We start from the raw sequence: 22,195 nt of genomic DNA, 5'->3' as shown, positions 1-22,195 counted from the left end.
GGTGCACAGGCTCATCCATGAGCTCAGCGGCTACCTCCCGGGTCACGTTACAGAGGCAGGTTTACAGCCAGCTTATCTCCTTGTGAGAGAATGTATTTTCCAAAAATGGGCAAAACAGCATCTCCCATCCCATATGCTCTGCTATAATGTGCCTCTGACACTCTTGCAATTTAAAGGTGTGGCAGGGAGCGGCCTATGTTTTCTTTCCTTGAACCTGGGCAGGATTGTGACCTCGGTGTCATCATACCATGTGACTTTGGATGCTAGTTCATAAAAAAGCAACACAATGTCCATCTGGTTATCTTGGGACACCACACCTTGAAACCAAACCATCACACTGTGAGGAAGCCCACAGCCTGTGGGGAGGTCCGTACAGCCAGAAACTGAAACCCAGGGAACACATCCTCAGCTGAGAGGCCAGCCGACAGCCAGGACCAACTTGCCAGTCCTATGATGACACATCTTGAAAGTGGATCCTCCAGTCCTCAGGCAGGTCCCACCAGCCAATGAAATGTTGAGTAGAGATGGGCTTCCCTTCTTAGACCCACCCAAACTGCAGATTGATGAGCATAATAAAGGGCTGTTGTTTTAAGCCACCAGGTTTCTGAAGTGGTTTGTTTTGCAGCAGTAGCTACACTCCTGGATGCCACCTGCTTGACTCCATAAAATCCAAAACAACAGGCTCATCAGTGGGACTTGCCCCAAGAGCCCTAGAGTGACCAAGTTTGTCCCATTTCCGCCAAATCCTTGAGTTGCGTCAGAAGAAAAAGAATATAAAGAGTATATTTATAATCTTTCCCCGATTTCACTTTTCACCTTGAAGTCTTTAATCTCTCAAGAATACATCTTAAGGCACGATACAGGGATCTAACTGAATTTTCTTCAGGTTATCACACAAGTGTTTACCAACTTTTCATTCTGTTATTGAGGGATGCCTGAGTGGCTCAGTCGGTTAAGCGTGGGGCTCTTGATCTCCGCTGAGTTCTCCATGTCAGGGTCCTGAGTTCAAGCCTCGAGTTGGGCTCCAAGCTGGGCATGGAGCCTACTTATTTAAAAAAAAAAAAAGCGTAGAGTCATTCTGTTATTGATTTACAATGTCACCTTTGTCATAATTTAAGACATCAAAGGCAATGCCATCAAGGTGAAGGTGAACTAGAAACAAACCTACTGTGAAGAAGGGAAGAATGAAGAAACTTGCTAATCCTGAACTTCACACTGGATGGAGAAGGTAAATCTGCTAAAATAAACACAAGCTAGCACTTACATGAACTTGTCCTCTGGATTCATGCTACTTGAAAAAGCAAGCAAACAAACACCTCCAGCAGAACACTTATTTCAGGGGCCCTGGGCTACTCATATGGCAAGTAAGTAGTGGAGGGAAATAAAAATCCTCTCTGGAGGACAGTCCTTTAAACCCCAGCTCAAGAATTTCTGTGAATAAAATTTCAAGGAATATGAGAGCAAGGGTGAACATCACAGAACACAAGCCAACCAGGCACCCGCAGTGAGAGATATCAGAGATACCAGAGTCAGACACACAATACATTCAGATATCGAAATGATCGGACAGTGAAATGAGTATGTTGAAAGGCAAAAACAACAACAAAAAATGATTGAAAATAATGAGCAAGGAATTAGAGACTATGTGAAATGACCAGATTTGAAAAAGAGTCAAGTAGAATTTTGGTCAATGCTATAATTATTAAAGCTTAAAACTCAATTGGAGGCTGGGGCGGGCGCCTGGTGGCTCACTCAGCTGAGCATCCAACTCTTGGTTTTGGCTGAGGTCATGGTGTCAGGGTCATGAGGTGGAGCCTCACTTCGGGTTCCACGCTCAGCCTGGAGTCTTGCCCCCTCCCATCTTCATGTATGTGCTCTTTCTCTCTCTTTCTCTCTCTCTAAAATAAATAAATTAAACCTTTAAAAATATTTTAGAAAAATATCAATGGGAGAATTAAATGGCCAATTAGACAGAACCAAAGGTAGAATTAGTGAATTGAAAGCTAAAGCTCTGAAGACATTGAGAAAGAGCTAAAATCGTAAAAGAATATTAAACGATATAGATGATGGAGTACGTTCTGACAAACATTTATTTATTTTTTTTAATTTAAATTTTTATTTATTTATGATAGTCACACACACAGAGAGAGAGAGGCAGAGACACAGGCAGAGGGAGAAGCAGGCTCCATGCACCGGGAGCCTGACGTGGGATTTGATCCCGGGTCTCCAGGATTGCGCCCTGGGCCAAAGGCAGGCGCTAAACTGCTGTGCCACCCAGGGTTCCCTCTGACAAACATTTAATGGCAGTTCCAGAAGTGAATAAGAGCTTTAAAAAATGAAAGTGAAGTTTCAATAATTTTAAGAGAATGGATTGGAGGTGGGTGAATGGGCAACGTGGGTGAAGGGGACTGGGAGACCTACATTTCCAGTTATGGAATGACTAAGTCAGGAGGGTGAAATCCTCAGCATAGGGAAGAGAGTCGAAGGTAGGAGAATAGTGTTGTGTGGGGACGGATGGCCGCTGCACGTGGGGAGAGCACGGCATAGCATATAGGGAATCTGAACCACCATGTTGCACATTGTGTGCCAGCTCTACTTCAATAAAAATATAATAAAGTCATTCGTTTTAACAAAGAGAATGGATAAAAATTATTAGTAGATATTTATCTTCAGACCTAGCAAGTCCAGTGCATTACGAGCAGGATTCATTAAAAATATTTCCATGTGCAGATTCATCATGGTGAAAGGAGGCACCAAAGACAAAAAAAGACCTTAAAAACAGGAATAGATCACCTAGCCCACCACCCCTTTGCCTCAAAGGCAATTTATACTGAAGATTGATGTTTTAACAGCAACAATGTAAGGCTCAAGAGGGTGAAAAAATACCTTCAATGTACGAAGAGGAAATAAATGTCAGTCTATAATTATCTACCAGGCCAAAATATCCTTCAAGAAAAAAAAACAAAATTAAGAGGTTTTTTGTCTTTTTTTTTTTTTTTTTCAGACAAGCAAAAATAGAGCTACTACAACTAAAGGAAATTCTAAAATATATACTTCAGGCATGTAAAAACTGACTTTAGGCAAAAGATTGGAAATGATAAGGAAAGATGATAAACCCAAAGAAAAGTAAAATATAAAAGTAAATATAATGTATACTTTATAGAGTTTTTTTTTTTTAAAGAGCAAGAGCTTAAGTAATATTCAATAATTGCACATAAGTGGGAGATGGTGAGGGCCAGAGTGGGCAAGATCCTAAGATCCTGGCACTGTTCCCCTCCACCTCAAAAATACTAGTTAATTATAGACAGCCTTGGATGACATATTAGGTATGCACATTAAAATAGCTGAAATCACCGTAAAAGAATGCAACTTTCAAACTAATAGGGAAAAAAGGGATTAAAGAAAGAAGAAAAATGTCTAATCATTCCCCCCCCCCCAAAAAAAAAAGTCAAGGAGAGAAAGAGTTGAGACAGATATAGAGATAAATCCACACACAGCAGTAATCATAATATATGCAAAAGGATTAAACTCTCATGAGACGAAAACTGTCAGACTGGATTTTAAAAGCAAATCCAATATGCTTTCAGATTGCCATTTTCTTCCCCCCCCCCTTTTTTTTAAGGTTTTATTTATTTATTCATGAGAGAGAGAGACAGAGAGAGAGACAGAGACCCAGGCAGAGGGAGAAGCAGGTTCCATGCTCGATCCCAGGACCTGGGGTCACAACCTGGGCTGACGCTCAACCACTGAGCCACCAGGCATCCCTCAATTGCCATTTTCAAGTGGTTCATATAAAGATAAAGAAAAGATAAACAAAAGAAGTGGGATGCCTTCGTGGCTCAGCGATTGAGCGTCTGCCTTTGGCTCAGGGTGTGATCCTCCGCCTGGGTCTTTGTCTCTGTGTGTCTCTCATGAATAAATAAATAAAATCTTTAAAAAAATAAATAAAATAAACAAAAAAGAAACATAAGAAGAAAAAAGATGGAAAATATACATCAAGCCATACAAGCCAAAAGAAATGTAATTAATAAGTAAGTGTATTTACTTGTTTATTTAACAATTAAGTCAATCGTAATTTATTAATTCGTTAAAATCATAACATTTTAATGCCCCGGGCAATCCTGACGGTGTATGATTGACAGGACCTAAGGACCTAAGGGCCTTTCTCCGACGTGGGGCAGCACCGCCGGCTGAGCCGTAGGAGCCCCAGGAGGCCAGCGGCCATCGCAGGAGCCACGGTCCCCGGGGCTGTGACCCGGGCAAGCTCCCAGACGCGCACCGGAGGGCGGCAGCAGCACTCAGGGGGCCTGGGCCGGGGTCGCTCCCTGCTCCCGGGGCGCTGCTTCGGACCGTCGGGCCTACTGGGGACATCGTGTCCCTCCTTTGCCTGCGGGCCTAGGAGGAGGAGGTCGGGGTGACAGCAGCTTCTGAGCCGGGCGCGATCCGCCGCCATCCGTGCGACAGCGTCTGGGGAGGGGACATCCAGGTCCACGGAGCCCGGAACCTGGGAACCAGGAGCGCTGCCCTGGGGGCACCCGGCTGCTGGGGGACTGTCCCCGCGGGCACAGGCGAGTGGGGCTGGTGGACCGCCGCTGCAGGCACAGGAAGGCGGGGCTGGGGGACCGTCCCCACGGGCACAGACGGGCAGGGATGGGGGACCGTCCCCACGGGCACAGGCGAGCGGGGCTGGGGGACCGTCCCCACGGGCACAGGCGTGTGGGGCTGCGGGACTGTCCCCAAGGGGAACAGGAGGGTGGAGCTGGGGGGACTTCACTCCATGAGGAGGGCACCAGGTCGCTGAAGGGGGACGGCCGGGGCGGCCCGGCTCCTCCTGGTCTCCTTATTGATGTGCCGAGTGTAGGGCCCCACCTGCCCCCCTCTTCTGCGGCTCGTGGACCCAGGACACAGTAGCAGCGGTTACTTCCGACCTCAGGATGCAAGACAGCGGGTATGGATGACACTGGGGGTAAGAGAAAAAAATCTGTTCAGAAATCCACTCGGGAGACGCCTGGGGGGCTCAGCTGTTGGGCATCTGCCTTCAGCCCAGGGGGTGACCCCGGAGTCCCAGAATCAAGTCCCACATTGGGCCTCCTGCTCAGGGGACAGCCTGCTTCTCCCCTTCTCTCCCCACTGGCTCCCTCTCACTATCTCAAATAAATAAATAAATAAATAAAATATTTTTTAAAAAATCAATAAAATGGGACACCTGGGTGGCTCAGCAGTAGGCGTCTGCCTTCGGCCCGGGGCATCTGCTTCTCCCTCTGCCTGTGTCTCTGCCTCTGCCTCTGTGTGTCTCTCGTGAATAAATAAAGTCTTAAAAAAAAAAAGAATAATCAATAAATGCTGAGATGAAGGAGTGAATTCTCATTAAAACAGAATATGTGCATAATTTCGGGCTATCGGCCCACAAGATATTTATCAGTTACAAAGGGAAAAATAGTGACTTGATGGTTGAGAAATAGAGCAAACATCACCTTAATTAAGAGATCAAAGTTGGTGCCCCTGGGTGGCTCAGTCGATTAACCATGGGACTCTTGATTTCACCTCAGGCCATGGCCTCAGGGTTGTGGGGTCGAGCCCCTGGTCGCCTAGCATGGAGCCGGCTTCAGAGTCTCTCTCTCCCTCTGCCCCACCCCACCCACCCCCTGTCTCCACTCCCTCTCTCTCTCTAAAATATAAATAGATAGATAGATAGATAGATAGATAGATAGATAGATAGATATAGATAGTACAATTTTGTCGGCCACCAGTGATATATATAAAAGCACCCTAATGCTAAAAGTCCCAAATCTGAAAGCATCGTTTAAGCAAATCTGTAAGTTTCCTTAATGAGTTTGTGTGCTCTCTAAAAAGAGAGAGAGAGAGAGATCAAAGTTGACATCACTAATAGCAGCACAAACTGGCATCTGCCAAAAATGCATATTTCTGAGTCCAGTAGTAAGGAAGCAGTAAATAAACCCAAATTGTGGGACATTTTATAAAATAATTGGTTTATCCTCTTCAAAAATGTCAATATCATGAAAGACCATGACTGTGGAGTGGTTCTCGATTAAAAAGAGACACACACCTGCCTGACTATAAGGAGGGATACAGACATTTTATTTTGTTATAAATGACATTATTGGGACCATGGGTAAAACTGGAATCAGCATGCAAATTAGAATCTAATTTTGGTTACTTTTGTGTAAAAGTACGCTCAGGCAAGAGCGTATTTTATGGAATACCTGCTGAAGTATGGACAGATAAGGCGACACCTGCAACTTACTCTCAAGTGGTTCAGGGGAGAAAGAAAGTACCAGTTACCATCGCTGTGTAACCAATTACCCCTGCACCTAAAGACCCCAAACAACAATATTTCCCCAACGGAGTACCTTATGTTCACACAAAAACCTGTATGTGCAGGTTTAGAGCAGCCTCATTCGTCATTTCCAAAAATTGGAAATGACCAAGATGTTCCTCGACAAGGGAAGGAAAAAGTAAGCTGTCGCACATTCATACAGCGGAATAACCCCTAAAACAACAAGAAATGAGCCCCCGATTCATGCAGTGTGGATAAATCCTAGAAGCATTTATCCAAAGTAAAAGAAGCCAGACTCAAGAGCTCTCCACTGCATGACTCATTTATAGGATGGTGCCGAAGAGGCAAGACTGTAAGGATGGAAAACACCGGAGGCGGCCAAGGCCTGAAGCGACAGAGCGTAGCTGTTCACAGGGACAGTTTTTGGGGTATTGAACTGTCCTGTCCCGCATAGTACAGGGTGGCAGAGAAATGATGTGCTACATTTGTCAAAATCCATAGGATGTTTACTGGAGGCAGTTTTTTTTTTTTTTTAAGACATTTACTTATTTATTCATGAGAGAGAGAGAGAGGCAGAGACCCAGGTAGAGGGAGAAGCAGGTTCCCTGCGGGGAGCCCGATGCGGGACTCGATCCCGGGACCCCGGGGTCACGGCCTGGGCCCAAGGCAGATGCTCAACCACTGAGCCCCCCAGACGCCCCCCTGGAGGCAGGTTTTTTAAAAAAGAAATCAACCAAGAAGTTGGGGGGGGGGACGCAGATGGGCTCCCGGGTGCAGACGGACACACGTGGGCCTCCATGTCTAAGCAGTAGGGTGAGCACCAGGCAAGCTCGGGTGGGGTGAGGACATGGGCTCCCGCCGAGCCCAAGGCTGAGCCCGGAGAGCGGGGCAGGGAGTGCGAGCTGGTTTCTCGCCGTGGTCAGCAGTTCGGGTTACGGATCCTGGAACCACTTTACGGGGTCACTGGAGGTGAGGGAGCCAGTGAGTGCAGCCTGCGTGGGCCGTGAGGTTCGGGCTCTCAGGGCAGCAGGTGCGAGGTGAGCGAGGCAGGGGTGCAAGCGCAGGCGGGGGCTGGATCGGATTAGAGTTGGAGGGACCCCTATACACCTGTGTTGGTTTAGGGGCCCCTGGGGGGCTGAGGGGAGCGTGTGCCTTGGGCCCAGGCCGTGACCCCGGGGCCCCGGGATCGAGTCCCGTGTTGGGCCCCCCGCAGGAGCCTGCATCTTCCTCTGCCTCGGTCTCTGGTTCTCTCTCTCTGTGTGTTTCTCAGGAATAAATAAATATAATCTTTAAAAAAAATTGTTGATTTTTACATACTGGCACGGAAATAAATGCAGGTAGGCGCGTATGCGTGGGCTAGTGCGTATCCGTGGGTTCCTTGCCCTGCCCAGGGAGAGGACGCAGGGCACTCAGCACGCCCCGCACCCGGACCTGGGGGCTGAAGTCCCAATCGCCAATAAAAGGGGGGGGGGGCTCCTTGGGGAACCAGCTGAGCCTGGCGGGAGCAGGAAAACACAAGGTGAGCCCGGAGCATCACTTAGGGCCAGACGGGAGCAAGGGCTAAGGACAGAAACAAGAAAGGATGGGGGACACCTGTCAAAGCGTACAGACACCAAGCTGGCAGAGTTCCCGGACGTCAAAGCTGGAACAATCTGAGCAACAAGCGACGGTGGCACTGGGCTGGGCCCCGGAGAATGGATGAGCGTCTGGGGGTCCGTGCGGGTAGCAGCACACGGCCGAGCGAGGGGGGAGCACGCCTTGCGTGGGGGGCCTTCCCGGAGCACAGGGGGCTCCGCAGCCTCTGGGCCGTGAGGTGGGTTCCCTGGCTTGTGGACTCTGCACCCAGGCCCCGTCGGGCGGCTCCGTGTGGCCCGACATGGGAATGCTGCCGCTCACAAGCTCACGCTCAGGAAGGGCAGGCAGCCTTCCAGATTCTCTCCCTGGAGGAGGACTGGGGGTGAACCGCAGGGGCGGAAAGCTGCTCCTGCGCCACCGGCCTAGCATGGCCAGGCGCGGCCCCACCTGCTGGCAACCTCAGCCTCAAGCCTCCTCCGACGCACTTCAGGCCTAAAGGGACCTCAAGAGCATCGAAGTGTGTGTCCAGAACCTTCAAGAGAATGCACAAGGATTGACCAAAGGAGGAGGAGGCCTAACAAAAAGAAATTCTCCTAAAATCCTAAAGTTCAAGAAAAAAAAAAAAAAAAGAACCACATTAACTCCTTCCGCCCCTCGTGTCCACAGTGGGCCTTGGAAGGGGGGGCAGGGTTTGCGTGGGGTCCGGCTGCGGCAAGGGGGTCGCGGTAGGAGACCGCCAACTAGCGGGCCCCGTGTCCGGGCCGGGGGATGCTGACCCGGCCTCGTAGAAGATGTGAGGGCGCCGGGGCCAGGCCGCCAGTCCTCACAGCTCTTCGGTCCCTAAGGCCACGGCTCCAAGTGCCCCTGAAGCGCTGCCGGACACGTGGCTGCTTCCTCAGTGCCGGTCTGTTTCTGCTCTAAGAGGAGGACGCGCGGTGGGTGGCCTGGGACGTGTCCCTGAGCCTCATCCCCGGGCCCCCTGGAGAGCAGCCCCCGACCTGGCCTCCTGGCACCTGCCGTGGCTCTCTGGGACCCGTGCTCCTGTGCACCTGTGCTCCTGTGCTCCTGTGCACCTGTGCTCCTGTGCTCCTGTGCACCTGTGCTCCTGTGCACCTGTGCTCCTGTGCTCCTGTGCACCTGTGCTCCTGTGCTCCTGTGCATCTGTGCTCCTGTGCACCTGTGTTCCTGTGCTCCTGTAACAAATGTTGGCTGTTTCTGAGTTGTATGGAGATGGTTTTTCTGCAGGTGTCCTACTGCAACTGGCTTCCTGTGTTCAGGACTTTTTTTTTTTTTTTTTAGGTTTTAATATTTATTAAAGATTTTATTTATTTATTCATGAGAGACAGAGACAGAGGCAAAGACACAGGCAGATGGAGAAGCACATTCCATGCAGGGAGCCCGATGCGGGACTCGATCCCGGGACCCCGGGGTCACGGCCTGAGCCAAAAGCAGATGCTTAAGCAGTGAGCTACCCAGGTGCCCTCTTTTTTATGTTTTTATTTTTTAAAAAAAGATTTTATTTATTTATTCATGACAGACACAGAGAGAGAAAGAGAGGCAGAGACACAGGCAGAGGGAGAAGCAGGCTCCACGCAGGGAGCCCAACATGGGACTCCATCCCGGGACCCCAGGGTCACGCCCTGGGCCGAAGGCAGGTGCTCCACTGCTGAGCCCCCCGGGATCCCCTTTTCTGACATTCCCAGGTTGCCCTTCCCACTGGCGGTGTCCGGAGCTGGGCTCGCATCCCCAGGGAGGGCACGGGGCAGCCGTGGCCCCACACTCACCCACGTGAGCGCACCTGCACGGTGAGCGCCAGGTGCCGTGTGGAGCCCGTCTGCAGCTGGTTCATCCCGTGGACGCCTACCGCCCTCCGCCTGCTTCCCCGCTGGCACTGCCTGATGGGTCTTTAGAATTTAAGAAAAACTTTTTTTTCTGTGGAAGGAGCTGCAAAGTTTCTTCCAAGTTTTTACTTTGTCATGTAGAGACTTTAAGGCTTTTTAAACTAATCTTTGAGACTTTTAGGGAGTCCGACCTACAAACGCCTTCCCACACTAAGACTATATATAGTTGTTAGTCTCCGTTTTCTTATTAGTGTTTTTAATGTAGAGCTATCTAGAATTTTCTTACTCAATTTGAGGAAGGATTTTTTTTTGCAAATGTCTACCCAGTTTTGCTCAACAGTTGTCAAATAATCCATCTTTTTTTTTTTTTTTTTCACTTAAGTGTCATATACTAGTTTCATGTGTATTTAGAGGTTTCCAGATTTGGTTCTTTTGAGCTATTTTTTAAAGGTCTTATTTGAGAGAGTGAGAGAGCGCACGAGCTGCGGCAGAGGGAGAAGCAGGCTCCCCCTGAGCCTGGAGCCTGACGCAGGACTTGATCCCGGGACCCTAGGATCCTGACCTGAAGGTGAAGGCAGACGCTTAACCCCTGAGCCACTCGGCAGCGAGGCCTGAGCCGCCGTCCTTGAAGTTCCACCTCTGCAGGTGTCATTAAAAAAAAGAAGTGAGCGGCTTGGGACGGCCCAGCCTCCTGGCACGGCCTGGCCTTGCTGGCACCTCCTGCTCCTTCACAGCAGCCCTGGGACGCTCCTGCCTTGAGACAAACACCCGCTGCTCGTCTTTTGGGCCAGTTTCATCGTCGGGGAAGCCCTGTTACCTCTCTGCTCTTGGAAAGCTCCCACGATCCGTGAACGACATCAGGTTCCAAGAAGCGCAGCTGCTCGGGGACCAGGGCGGCCCAGGGCGCTCCCGCTCCACCACGGAGGACCTCGGCGTGGGGGTCTGGGGTCATCGCTGCCAGCTCTGCGCCTGCGGCCAGGTCGCCTCCCGGACCCCAGGGGCCTGCCCTCCACTCCCGCCCCCAGCCTCGCGTCCACAGGCCTGAGTTCCCCAAACCCAACCCGGTGGAGGAGCTCCCCCCGCCCGCCCCCCGTCCGCGGCCCGTCCGACCCCTCCCCTAAGGCACCTCTAGGAGCCCCGGCGGTCCCTGGGGCCTGTGCCCGGCCTGGCGACGTCGCGGGGACAGTCGCCCTCCACGTGCCCCGACCGCCGAGGCCCGGCTGCCGCTTCCCTTGGCTTGCGCTCGGCGGAGCGCCACGGGCTCCTCCTCCAGGCTCGGGCTCCACAGCCACCGTCTGCACTGTCCTCCCTGCCGCCGCCGCGGCCGCCCCCCGGCCCCCGCGTCACCCCGCGGCCCCCGCGTCACCCCTCGGCCCCGCGTCACCCCCCGGCCCCCGCGTCACCCCGCAGCCCCGCGTCACACCTCGGCCCCGCGTCACCCCGTGGCCCCCGCGTCACACCCCGGCCCCGTGTCACCCCCCGGCCCCCGCGTCACACCTCGGTCCCCGCGTCACCCCGCGGCCCCGTGTCACACCTCAGCCCCGCGTCACCCCGCGTCACACCTCAGCCCCGCATCACCCCGCGGCCCCGCGTCACACCTCAGCCCCGCGTCACCCCGCGGCCCCGCGTCACACCTCAGCCCCGCGTCACAGCTCGGCCCCCACGTCACACCTCAGTCCCGCGTCACCCCGCGGCCCCGCGTCACACCTCAGCCCCGCGTCACACCTCGGCCCCCACGTCACACCTCAGTCCCGCGTCACCGCGCGGCCCCGCGTCACACCTCAGTCCCGCGTCACCCCGCGGCCCCGCGTCACACCTCAGCCCCGCGTCACACCTCGGCCCCCACGTCACACCTCAGTCCCGCGTCACCCCGCGTCACACCTCAGCCCCGCGTCACACCTCGGCCCCCACGTCACACCTCAGTCCCGCGTCACCCCGCGGCCCCGCGTCACCCCTCAGTCCCGCGTCACCCCGCGGCCCCGCGTCACACCTCGGCCCCGCGTCACACCTCGGCCCCCGCGTCACCCCGCGGCCCCGCGTCACCCCGCGGCCCCGCGTCACACCTCAGCCCCGCGTCACACCTCGGCCCCCACGTCACACCTCAGTCCCGCGTCACCCCGCGGCCCCGCGTCACCCCGCGGCCCCCCGCGTCACACCTCAGCCCCGCGGCCCCTGCGTCACACCTCAGTCCCGCGTCACCCCGCGGCCCCGCGTCACACCTCAGCCCCGCGTCACCCCTCAGCCCCGCGTCACACCTCGGCCCCCACGTCACACCTCAGTCCCGCGTCACCCCGCGGCCCCCACGTCACACCTCAGTCCCGCGTCACCCCGCGGCCCCGCGTCACCCCGCGGCCCCGCGTCACACCTCAGCCCCGCGTCACCCTGTGGCCCTCGCGTCACCCCGCAGCCCCCAGCGCACGGAGGGCGCTGCCCTCGGCCCCCGGCCCCGCAGGTGCCCCGGAAGCCCCGGGGACCCGATGTCCCGCAGCAGGTGGCTGCCCGGCCGCGCCCGGTGTGCGTCGTCCTGGCGCCCAGGCCAGCGGCTCCCAGGAGGCGACGCGAACCCGGGGGGGGGGGGGGGGGGGGCGGGGGCGCGCCCGCGGCCCACGACCTGTGCACAGAGTGAAAACATCGACTGTATTTCAGTTTCCCTAAAATGTTAGAGACTTACCAAAAAAAGGTTTTGCTGTTTTTTTTTTTCAGCTTCGGGTACAACTTCTTTTGCGATTGATTGCCGCAAAAATGGGGATCCTGAGAAATAATTCGGCGGCTTCGGGGCATCTTCGCCCACAACCCACGTCCTAGATTCCGGAATCTTTCTTGAAGATGTGGTTTGTATTTTAGAGTAAGATACCACCCAAATTGCAAAGCTGTTTTTCTTTTTTCTTCTTCTCTGCAACACGACGGAGATTCTAATATTCCATGAGCAGGTAACAAAAGGAAAGAAATCGGAGGAGCCTCATTTCCCTTAACGTTTTTTTTTGTTGTTGTTGTTGCACTCATCTAATTTCAGGTTCCTCCCTTGTTCTGAGATGTCCTAAAATCTCAAAAAAGACCACTCAACAGCTGTGCACACATTTCCCCTGAAATGTATTAATATGTTTAATTTGAATTAGTCACATGCAACCGTAATAACTGGATTACAACCTGAAGAGAAGACGGTCATATTAACTTCCAAATTCACAAGCCTGAATTTTTTTGAAGGATAAATAGGGAGCCTTAATAGGACACACATTCATACACATTCATGCAATCTATCCGTACGTGGTTTTATTTATTCAGGACTTCGTCTTTCAATTCCTTTTACAGAGCAGTATTTTTCCCTCCTTGCCCACCAAGAAATGAACCTACAACCAGCTGTTTAGGAAACACACCACCGAAAGCAGTTAAAGTAAAACATGGGCAAATGTTCCTTCTTTTTTTTCTTTTTTTACTAAATTATACAAATAAAAAAATAATTTAAAAATGGTTGTCAAACAAGAGCGTTCTATGTGTAAGCTAAGGAAAAGAAAAAAAACCCCTCAAACAAAAACCCCAAACCCCAAGAACAACACAACAAGACTTATCAGGACCCAAAGTGGGGGGAGGAAAAGAAAGCTCATTTCCTTTCATTAAAAATCAGAGTGAAACATCTATAGTTAAACAACTTTATTAACATAGTCAAGCAGTGATTAACATTCACATCTATTATGTCACATCATACAAATGTAAATACAAAATTACTACAGTACAATATATATTCTCTGCATGATCCAAAATATTTGGTGGCCCCAAAAAACTCTCTTTAAAATTCAGCAGCTTATCAAAAATTAAAACCATATTCTATTTAAAATGAAGATCTGTTAGCACAGAGTTAGACTTCAAGAAATATCAATTTAGTACAGTTTGAGAAGTTGCAGGAGGATATATTTGAAGGACACATTCTAACATAGTGTGGCAGGTACAGGAAACATCAGATTTAAAGCTTTTAAGCATAACTCATACAACCTAAGTTGTCAGCAGAAAGATCCAGTTATTTATAACTAAAGCTAAAACTACTAAATTATTGCACCCAATGTTAACATGAATATTAATTGTAAAACTGCTTTAATAATATGAAGTGAAGTCATTAACCACGTTTAAACATCTCTTCTCACAGATGATAATCTATTAAGTAAAATTAATTACACAGTATTGTCTAATTATTATCTCCATAAAAATCATCCAATCTTAATTTGGTTATATATCCACATAGGAAAACATCAATAAGGTAATACGGGGAAAGTAGAGCAAAACCCCTTCAGGAGGCTGGTATTATTAGGAGGGGACAAACACTGCCTTATAGGCTAACCATGTTATAGTAGGCTTTGAGGAAGATAATTAGATTTGCAAAGTAGATAATTCTGCGTAATACCAAGCCATAGTAAAAGGGGACTCTAAGGTAGATGAACAAAAATTGTAATGAGAGGGAAAATACTATTTTCCTAATTAGCGATACAATGCTTGGCAAATAGATTTGGTATGGTTTTAAAATGTACAAGAGGTGAAAAAAAAATCACCATTTTAACTTCCCTCAAAATCATGCATACAGGTTTTTTTTTTTTAACACAATACATTCTGGGATACAAATCACAATAAACAGTTGCTATAATTTAAATGTATATCTTAAAATTAACATGTATAATAATTAGGCATAAAGATAAAGAATCCTCTACATATAAGTAATACCAATGGGGGAAAGGTCTACTTTAGACTGAAAAAATTAGTCACAAGTCACCTGGAAAGTGTACAAGTGAATGAAACTTTTATGCAAAATTTCAGAGGCATTAGAAATATCTCCGTATTTAATACAGTATGAAATGTACTAAGCAGGTATACAATGCTCTTGCACGGCATAATTACTAGATGATATTGTTACACAGCGCTTTACTGATCTGATTTTTCATCTAGATTATCCCTTAATCTGAAGACCACAGTTTTAAGATTCCAATGCCTACACTTCAGTAACAGTACTAGTAGCAAGTTAGTGTTTTCCCCCTTGTAATATTTGCAAAAGACAAAAACAAAAACTCAATAAGCAAAGCTGTGTGTTTTATTTAAAGTACTACTAAAGAAGGATTTAAGTTGCAGTTATGCATGGCACACTCTTCTCTTGGGAAGAGTGTCTTTTGCACCGTTATCTGTTAATACATTCAATATGAATAATATAGATTAATTATATGAAGCAAAAAACCCACTTTTTTTTTTCTTATGGCAAAGGGCTTAAGTTAAATTTAGACTAAAGGGCTTAAGAGATAATTAGTTTAATTCTGGCATTTCAGCTATGCAGGGTGATTTAATACAGGACAAAAAAAAAATCCATTTCCCTATCTTAAAGGTTTGGAGAAAAGGAGGACCAAATTGAGCTCACTTTCAAGGTAAACCTGCATGCAAAAGGCTTGCCAGGAGGGGTCTGTATCACCCTAGTCTGCTAGATAAGAACTGGAAAATCTGACTAAATGCAAAGATTCTTCATGAAATACACTAAGAAACAAAGGATGACGACCCCTTATAAGCATATGTCACCAAAGCAAAAAGGATACAAGAGTATTCACCTGAGATAAAACTTGTATCTGAATATTCCATAACTGAGTAGACAAAGCATTTCAATAGAGGAAAGTCAGTTGAAATTATTTTAAAATATACATCTGATCCTATTTTACAATATATGCAATTTAAGCAATTCAGATCAATGAAAAAGTCTTAACAAAAAATCACAGTGTTTATCAATATGTTAATTACAAAATGTATGCTACTTATTTCATTTTTAAGATGTAATGGCTTGGTTAAGTGTCTTAAAATCTATTCTTCTGAAACCTAACTTGCGTCACAAAATCAAGTAGCAATAATGTAAAGCATCAGAACTGGCTCTTAAAGATTATTTACATGTTGATTATTTGGGAAATAACCAACTTAAAAATATAAAAAAGTGATTTTTTTTTTACACAGTATGAAGTTATTAAAGAGATTAGACAATACAAAAAGCAAAATTCTTTCCTGAATAAATGAATTCTGTGTCACGTGCTAATGGACTGACTACAACACTGAACTGCCAAACATGCATTTAAATTATATTAAATACACTTTCTGTTTCCAACTTAGGTTGATCAGCAGCTTTTGTTCTGTTAGAATCCTTCAAAGAGAGAAGCTCGAACAGGAAAAAGAAGGCATATATAAAACAGTAAACACTGACCTCCTGAGGTTCCTACAACATAAAAATATTCAAGTAGAAAATCTACATCACTTAGCAGCGGCTATTTCTGTAGTTGAGCACACTAACAGCACTTTAGTGTGTAAGGAGCAGATGAAGTAAGCCGTGCTTTAAGCATGCCAAGAGGCAGAAAACACTGGAATGTAACAAAGACAAACACAAGTTCATAGACATTCAGTCAACATTCAAAACTAGTAAGACTACACCACAAGAATTAAGTTGCTTTATATATATATCCCATGATGTATTTAGTTTTATCAGAATAATAAACGCTAAATCAGAGCTTACCTCAAAAGATAACTCAAATGGCTTCTGCAAATTCCTATGCTATACTATGCATCTGAAATATAAATTAGGAAGAAACAATAACCTGGGGGGAGGGTGAGGGGAGAAACACAAAACATCCAACCCCAATTAGGTTGCCAGTCGTATTTACTTATTAGTTTTACCGTCTATTTTTAAATTAAATTCCTTTTAATTTAAAAACAGGTTAAGGGACAAAAATGGGCACATTCTTGTGTTACATATCTGCTTAATTGGAAACCAGTTCTTAACCGAATAGGTGACAAATTGCTTTTCAGTCAATATAAAATGGTCAATCACAGGTCCAGATACCTTTATTGAAGGTTGTTTTTATGTTTGTCTTAGTCAAGTGTTTAGAGAAGACTTTTGCCATTTCTTTCAACTTAAATTTTACTTATTCCAGAATACTAAGATATCTCTCATGTTAAATTCTAAAAAATATTTGAAAAACTACAGCATATCACTAGGATTTAAGGATAAAACAGCTACTCTCATCAGGTTTTCAAGACTATGAAGCAAATTTTGAGCTCCCAGTGAAGCAAGGTACTAGAAAGCAAAATGCTACATACCCTTTGGATCCAACTTATAATTAAAAAAAAAAATTGGACATTATAAAATAGGATTTGATTTCAGGCTCTACAGACTGAAATTTGCAAAGCCAAAGTAGAGGAAAAAAAGTGAAAGAACATGTTTAAAAAAATACACACACATATATACACACACACACACACAATAACAAAAACCTTTTCTGCATGCTACCATGCATCTGAAATTTTTTTGAAACGGTATTTTAAAATTCACACGCATACAGCTCAAACTTCGGTGCAATGGCTGTATCATTCAACACCTTTAGAAGAACAGAACCATGCAAAGAGGAGCAACTGCTTATAAAAATGGTTATTCAGGATTTATTCTGCAATGCAAAGGTGACAAACTAAAATATAAAAAGGTTGTTATGGCTTAACATTTTTGTTGCAGATTAAATATGCAGCATTGAAAAATGGAAAGGTGTGGCTTCATCTCTGACCAGCAGAGTTAAAAAGAAAAATCTCTCCATTTTCCTTCATCATCATGGGATACACTGTTCAGGCAATCCAAATTAATAAAGACTTGCACTTTCATATGGACACAAGATCAAGTGTACCAGTTAGGTTTTCACATTCACAGTATATAAGAAAATACACATGGAAGGAAAAGTAAAGGGTTAACTTAACAAGGATTTATTCACAGGAATACATGTAAGTAGAGAAAAATAACAGAAAAGCTAAACAAATGAAATGAAGAGGATCCAAACCAACTTTCACTCTGTAGCTTTTTACTTGCACCCTGTGTGCATATATATCTAGGGCACAGAGGGCCACCAACATGCGCCAATACAGTGTAGGAACCCTGCATTACATCCATTAACTTAAACATATCTTTAAGATCATGCTTTGAACAAAAAAAAGAAAGCTTAGAAGGCAATATGTTGAGTGGGAATAAACATTGAAATAGAGCAATCATGTCTTCAACTTCTACAATTGTCTTTATGTGCCAACTAACATTTATGCAGCCTCTTACAGATCTTTTACCATGTATTTTAAGGTTTAGAAGTTTCGATAAAATCACTAGTATATAACCATGCAGAAAGCACATCACACTGACAGCACAGAGGCAAGGATTTTGCACAGGTATATCAGCTTTCCACATTGTGCGGGTTACACACAATACAATATCAATCTTACTCCTAACAAGATCCTAAAAAGATATTTCAAGGCCTAGCTGTAAACTACAGTACTTTATATCTATATTCTTAATAAAAATAAAAAATCCACAAATCTTAAAAAGGAATTTTAAATGCAGGGCTATATTGAATTGGTAAACCGCAACACAAACTGGCGCAACAGAGGTAAATGAATACCAATCTCACTCTATGTGATGCAAGCATGCTACTTTCCCACTAATTTAAAGTACTTTCAATCACTATGAGCCAGAATGCATGCCTGAACCTTAAACTGCACTTTAAAAAAGAACATCTTGGCCTAGAAATTAAATCTAATGAAGTACAACCATCAAATTATATCCACTACATTAATGTTTTAATGCAAAATCAAGATGTCGATCTTTAGTCTGATACGCCCAACCCCATTTATTCCCTCCTCCCTGCCCACCCCACAAAGGTAAAAGGAGTGACTCATTTGGCATTTCACAGGGTGCTTCATTGTTTCAATTTGTTTTGTTTTATTTCCAACTTTTTTGGGGTACCTTAAATTGTAACTTCCAAGAACCTGCTTCTGCTATGGGTAGGCAAGCTGATTTTAATTCTATTAGCTTCATTTGTGTAGTTCTTCATCAGCATGCAAAAACAAGGCCCCAACATGTGGGAAAATTTATAAAAATTTTTAAATAATAATAATAAAAAAAGCTTCTTTACTGTTTGTAACCCCCATTCTTAGGTTTCCTTTATTGTGCGCTATAGAATTTTTCCTCTTTCTCATCCCTATGCATCATTTATGTGGTTCTTGTTTTGGTACAATTCCCCATAATATTGCAGGATGTACTGTTTTGTGAGTAGACTGAATAGGTTTTGTTTTTTTTTGTTTTTGTTTTGTTTTTTGCTTCTTCACATCCAGTGTGGAGTTGTAATTGGAGACAGATTTCCACCCACAAAGGCTCCAGATGTTAAAACATTTCCCAACATCGACTTAATACAGTGACGGCAACACCTCCCTCCCGCCCCTCCCAGTAGGGTTGGGATTGTACTGTATTCCCTACTGGTTTACCCTTCCCCCCTGTAAAGGGTAACATTTTCCCTGGGTGCAGAGGCTCCCTCATAGTCTCCAAGACTGAAGGACCTGTAAGAAAACAAAACAATTTTATATTTTAACATTTGTTTCTCTTAAAGCCAGTGAAACAGAAGACTAATTAAGAATGCTATCTCTAACTAAAGAAAATGAGAAACGGGACAAACTGCCTAAGATCATGCTGGCAGTCACTGATAACCCATTTGGTACCTTCCCCTATGGTTTTCTTTTCTTCCCCCCTTTTTTAAAAAAATATTTTATTTATTTATTCATGAGAAACACAGAGAAAGAGAGAGAGGCAGAGACACAGGCAGAGGGAGAAGCAGGCTCCATGCAGGGAGCCCGACATGGGACTTGATCCCGGGTCTCCAGGATCATGCCCTGGGTTGAAGGTGGCACCAAACCACTGAGCCACCCGGGCTGCCCTCCCCTATGGTTTTCAATGGCCATGGCATCAGATATGAAAAGTGACACCACGCTAGGGACATGCAGAGAGAGGTGTGGAGCTCTACATCATATAGATGCAATTCCGGTGGATGCCTTGTAGGATGCTATCCATCTCGTTTTTTTTCCCCCTTTGCATGAGGAGCCCCGAATAGAATTGGTTATTCCTCACTTATTTAACAAGTTGCCGTACTTTTATCAAAATCAAAGAATGTTTTCTTTTTTAAAATAATCCTTTACTTGGTGAGAATGAAAACATTACCTTTTGGGGGGGGGTTCACAATATGCCCAATATTAAGCAAACAAAGAATCTAATTCATCAAAAAATAAAGGAGCATTACTGTGTGTTGGCTGTCTGAGTTCTAGCTTAGGAGGCACTAAAGGTGTTCACACTGCACTAAGGTCACTACATTCAGCAAAAAGTGAATTTTAACACCTGCCTTCTTGATATTTATTAATAATTCTTCGGATCCTATCCTAGTCAGCCATTTCCTATGCTCTCAGACCCGATTTTCCTGTTGAGGACTTTTTCAACACTAGCAGTTTTAATGGTAAGAAACACATTAAGAAATAAGATTACTAGGATATTGTAATCAGTGCCCGATAGTGGTCCTTTCACAACAAAAATCTACTAACCACTCATGCCAAACAATGGACATTTATGAAGACTGATATGAATTCACAGAGGACGATTAGCCCATCTGTGGAAAAGTGCAAGCAGCAACTTTTCTCTGCCTCTGAAAAAAAGAGTATAAAAAAAGGAAGAGAAGATACTGATCCACTTTTATCTCTAATTAGCAAACTGGTAATTATTTTATACTTTGTCTTAGAACATGATCAACTTGGTACAGATCACGGAAGATAATAAATCTGAAAGTGCTAATTGAAGATTCCACTCACTGTTCTATCTTTCAGGCCTTGATGTTGAGTCATTCTCATCTATTCCACTTTCATGATTTAACATAAAGACAATGAAGCACTATTCCCAAACGCCAAAGCCACAAAGACTCAAAACTACAGGGAAAAAAACACATTCAGGGCTCTGAGATAGTCCAGAGGCTGCAAGTCCATTCCCACGGCCTTGTAGGTTACACAGCCTGGATGGGGAACTCTTTCCAGGGTTAAAAACTAGCTCTAAGTAAACAAGCAAGGCAGAGCCAACAAAAATTCCAACTGAGAAGATAATTAAGTTTGGGGGACATCTTCTGGATGCACACCGAGTACACTCTCTGGCCCTCCAGTCAAGTATGTCTCAGCTCATGTTCAGGACCTACAGAAGTGTATCCCTGTTCACTGTACTGATCCGTATTCCTAACTAACGTTTATTGAGCTTACTTTACTAAGCTCAATTTAGTAAAATAAATTTAGCAATATGCTAAATTCTGGCATCACATATAGTTCACTATTTACAAAATAGCTCAAAGAAGGAAGTGAAGCTAAGAGATCAGGACTGTTAGTTCGACTTCAGTACAGAAGAACTGAAGGAACAAGAGTCCATACGGACTTACCCCTCTACCACCCCAAATCCAAAAAGACTCATCCACTGTCCAATTTTAAAATACTGTGCTGGCCGCATGGTAGGTGCTCAATAACAGAAAAACTGAAAAAAAAAATGAGTATTAAATATTCCTATCTACTGAGCCCCAAAGTGTAACAATACTAGTGGGCTCTTCCCTAAAGCTCACAACACAGAAGTCCTTGATATATCAGGGACTATAAATTTTTCATGCTTCAAAATAATTTTTATCCCGCCAGTGAGTTTGGGTGAAATCTTACAGGAGGAAAAAAAAAAAAAAAAAAAAGGACTAGTTTGTTTAGTTTCTAAAAAAATTCTCTAGCCTTAAGTAATTTCAAATTTCAAGTCTAATATAGCATGAGATATATTTAATATCTGTGGAAAACACATAGCTTTTATGCTGCTCAGTGATTTTAGATTGTAGACCTAAATCTCTTCACCCTGAAAAACTCCACAAAATTCTTGCAACTTACCCCTAATTATGGGACTGCAGCTTAAGTGTATGACATTAAACACCATAAAAAGCTGCAAGACGCTCTTTTAAGGGAAGCGGAAACTGGTCAGAGAAACGCCTCCAATTTTCATCCCCAACTTGATTTTTAAATCCATGAAGGATCTGCAAAAAGTAAAAAGAAAAAATCGTTAATTTATCAGTAACAAGAGAAAAACAACAATTTGCATTGCTTCTTAAGTAAAACACTACTTATTGACTTTCTTTTTCTAAAGTTTATCTCTTTTGAAACAATGATTCTCAAACTTTGTTGGATTCTATAACATTCTGTCCGTGTCTTGCCTAAAAGCACCTCATAATATATTCTAAGCTTTGCTTTGAAAAGTTTAGAATTCAGCAAGGGTCCCACTAACAGATGTATGCTAAGCAAACTCTGACCTAATAGTAATGAACAATGAATAAAACACTACAGAATTCATCCAAGGCATAAAACTTCCATGCCACATTAAGTTTTTTCAAATTAGAAATATACAAAGCTTTAGGTACATGTCTGCAACCACAGCTGACTAACTTCAGTATCAGAGCATTCAAGTGATTCACTTGATTTCTTATTTTGTGATAGCTGAGTCCTGGTTGGAGTTAATCCAAAGGGACGTGACTAAAACAAAGAACTAAACAGATTTAATCCCTGTGGAAACCACTTCAGATTTACTTTGTTCAACAGTTTACATTATACTCCAAATCTGAGTCAGCTG

At 45.4% G+C, this 22,195-nt stretch overlaps 2 protein-coding genes across 9 annotated transcripts in view; both read right to left on the bottom strand.

Annotated features, from left to right (window-relative positions):
- Nucleotides 1-4,024: 4,024 nt before the first annotated feature.
- On the bottom strand, nt 4,025-10,773 carry LOC140633769 (uncharacterized). Of its 5 annotated transcripts, none has more exons than XM_072826772.1 (4): nt 10,532-10,773; nt 9,658-9,777; nt 4,870-4,960; nt 4,025-4,592 (listed from the first exon to the last, which is right to left on the bottom strand). In XM_072826772.1, the coding sequence occupies exons 1-4, from the start codon at nt 10,664-10,666 to the stop codon at nt 4,396-4,398; spliced, it is 543 nt and encodes a 180-aa protein (XP_072682873.1). In that variant the 5' UTR covers nt 10,667-10,773; the 3' UTR covers nt 4,025-4,395. The 5 variants fall into 5 exon arrangements, 4 of the variants coding, with proteins under 4 accessions (XP_072682873.1, XP_072682872.1, XP_072682871.1 ...); XM_072826771.1 differs by having other exon boundaries at nt 4,025-4,467; XM_072826770.1 differs by having other exon boundaries at nt 9,672-9,777.
- Nucleotides 10,774-13,347: 2,574 nt separating this feature from the next.
- Nucleotides 13,348-22,195, bottom strand: part of TNPO1 (transportin 1) — a 96,667-nt gene continuing 87,819 nt past the window's right edge. For 3 of the 4 annotated variants that reach the window (XR_012031365.1, XM_072826766.1, XM_072826768.1), the window contains 2 exons: nt 21,463-21,605; nt 13,348-19,080 (listed from right to left, as the gene is read on the bottom strand). Coding sequence is in view for 3 of the 4 variants with exons in the window: in XM_072826766.1 (XP_072682867.1) it covers nt 21,498-21,605 (108 nt within the window). In the remaining variant the exon portion in view is untranslated. Of the gene's footprint in view, nt 19,081-19,269; nt 20,488-21,462; nt 21,606-22,195 lie in introns of those variants that run through there. The other variant, XM_072826767.1, reaches the window with a different exon arrangement.

The sequence above is a fragment of the Canis lupus genome, chromosome 5 (assembly GCF_048164855.1).
Source record: "Canis lupus baileyi chromosome 5, mCanLup2.hap1, whole genome shotgun sequence".
NCBI classification, from domain to species: Eukaryota; Metazoa; Chordata; class Mammalia; order Carnivora; family Canidae; genus Canis; species Canis lupus.
The sequence above is the reverse complement of the archived record's forward strand: the minus strand, read 5'-3'. Positions and strand labels throughout refer to the sequence as shown.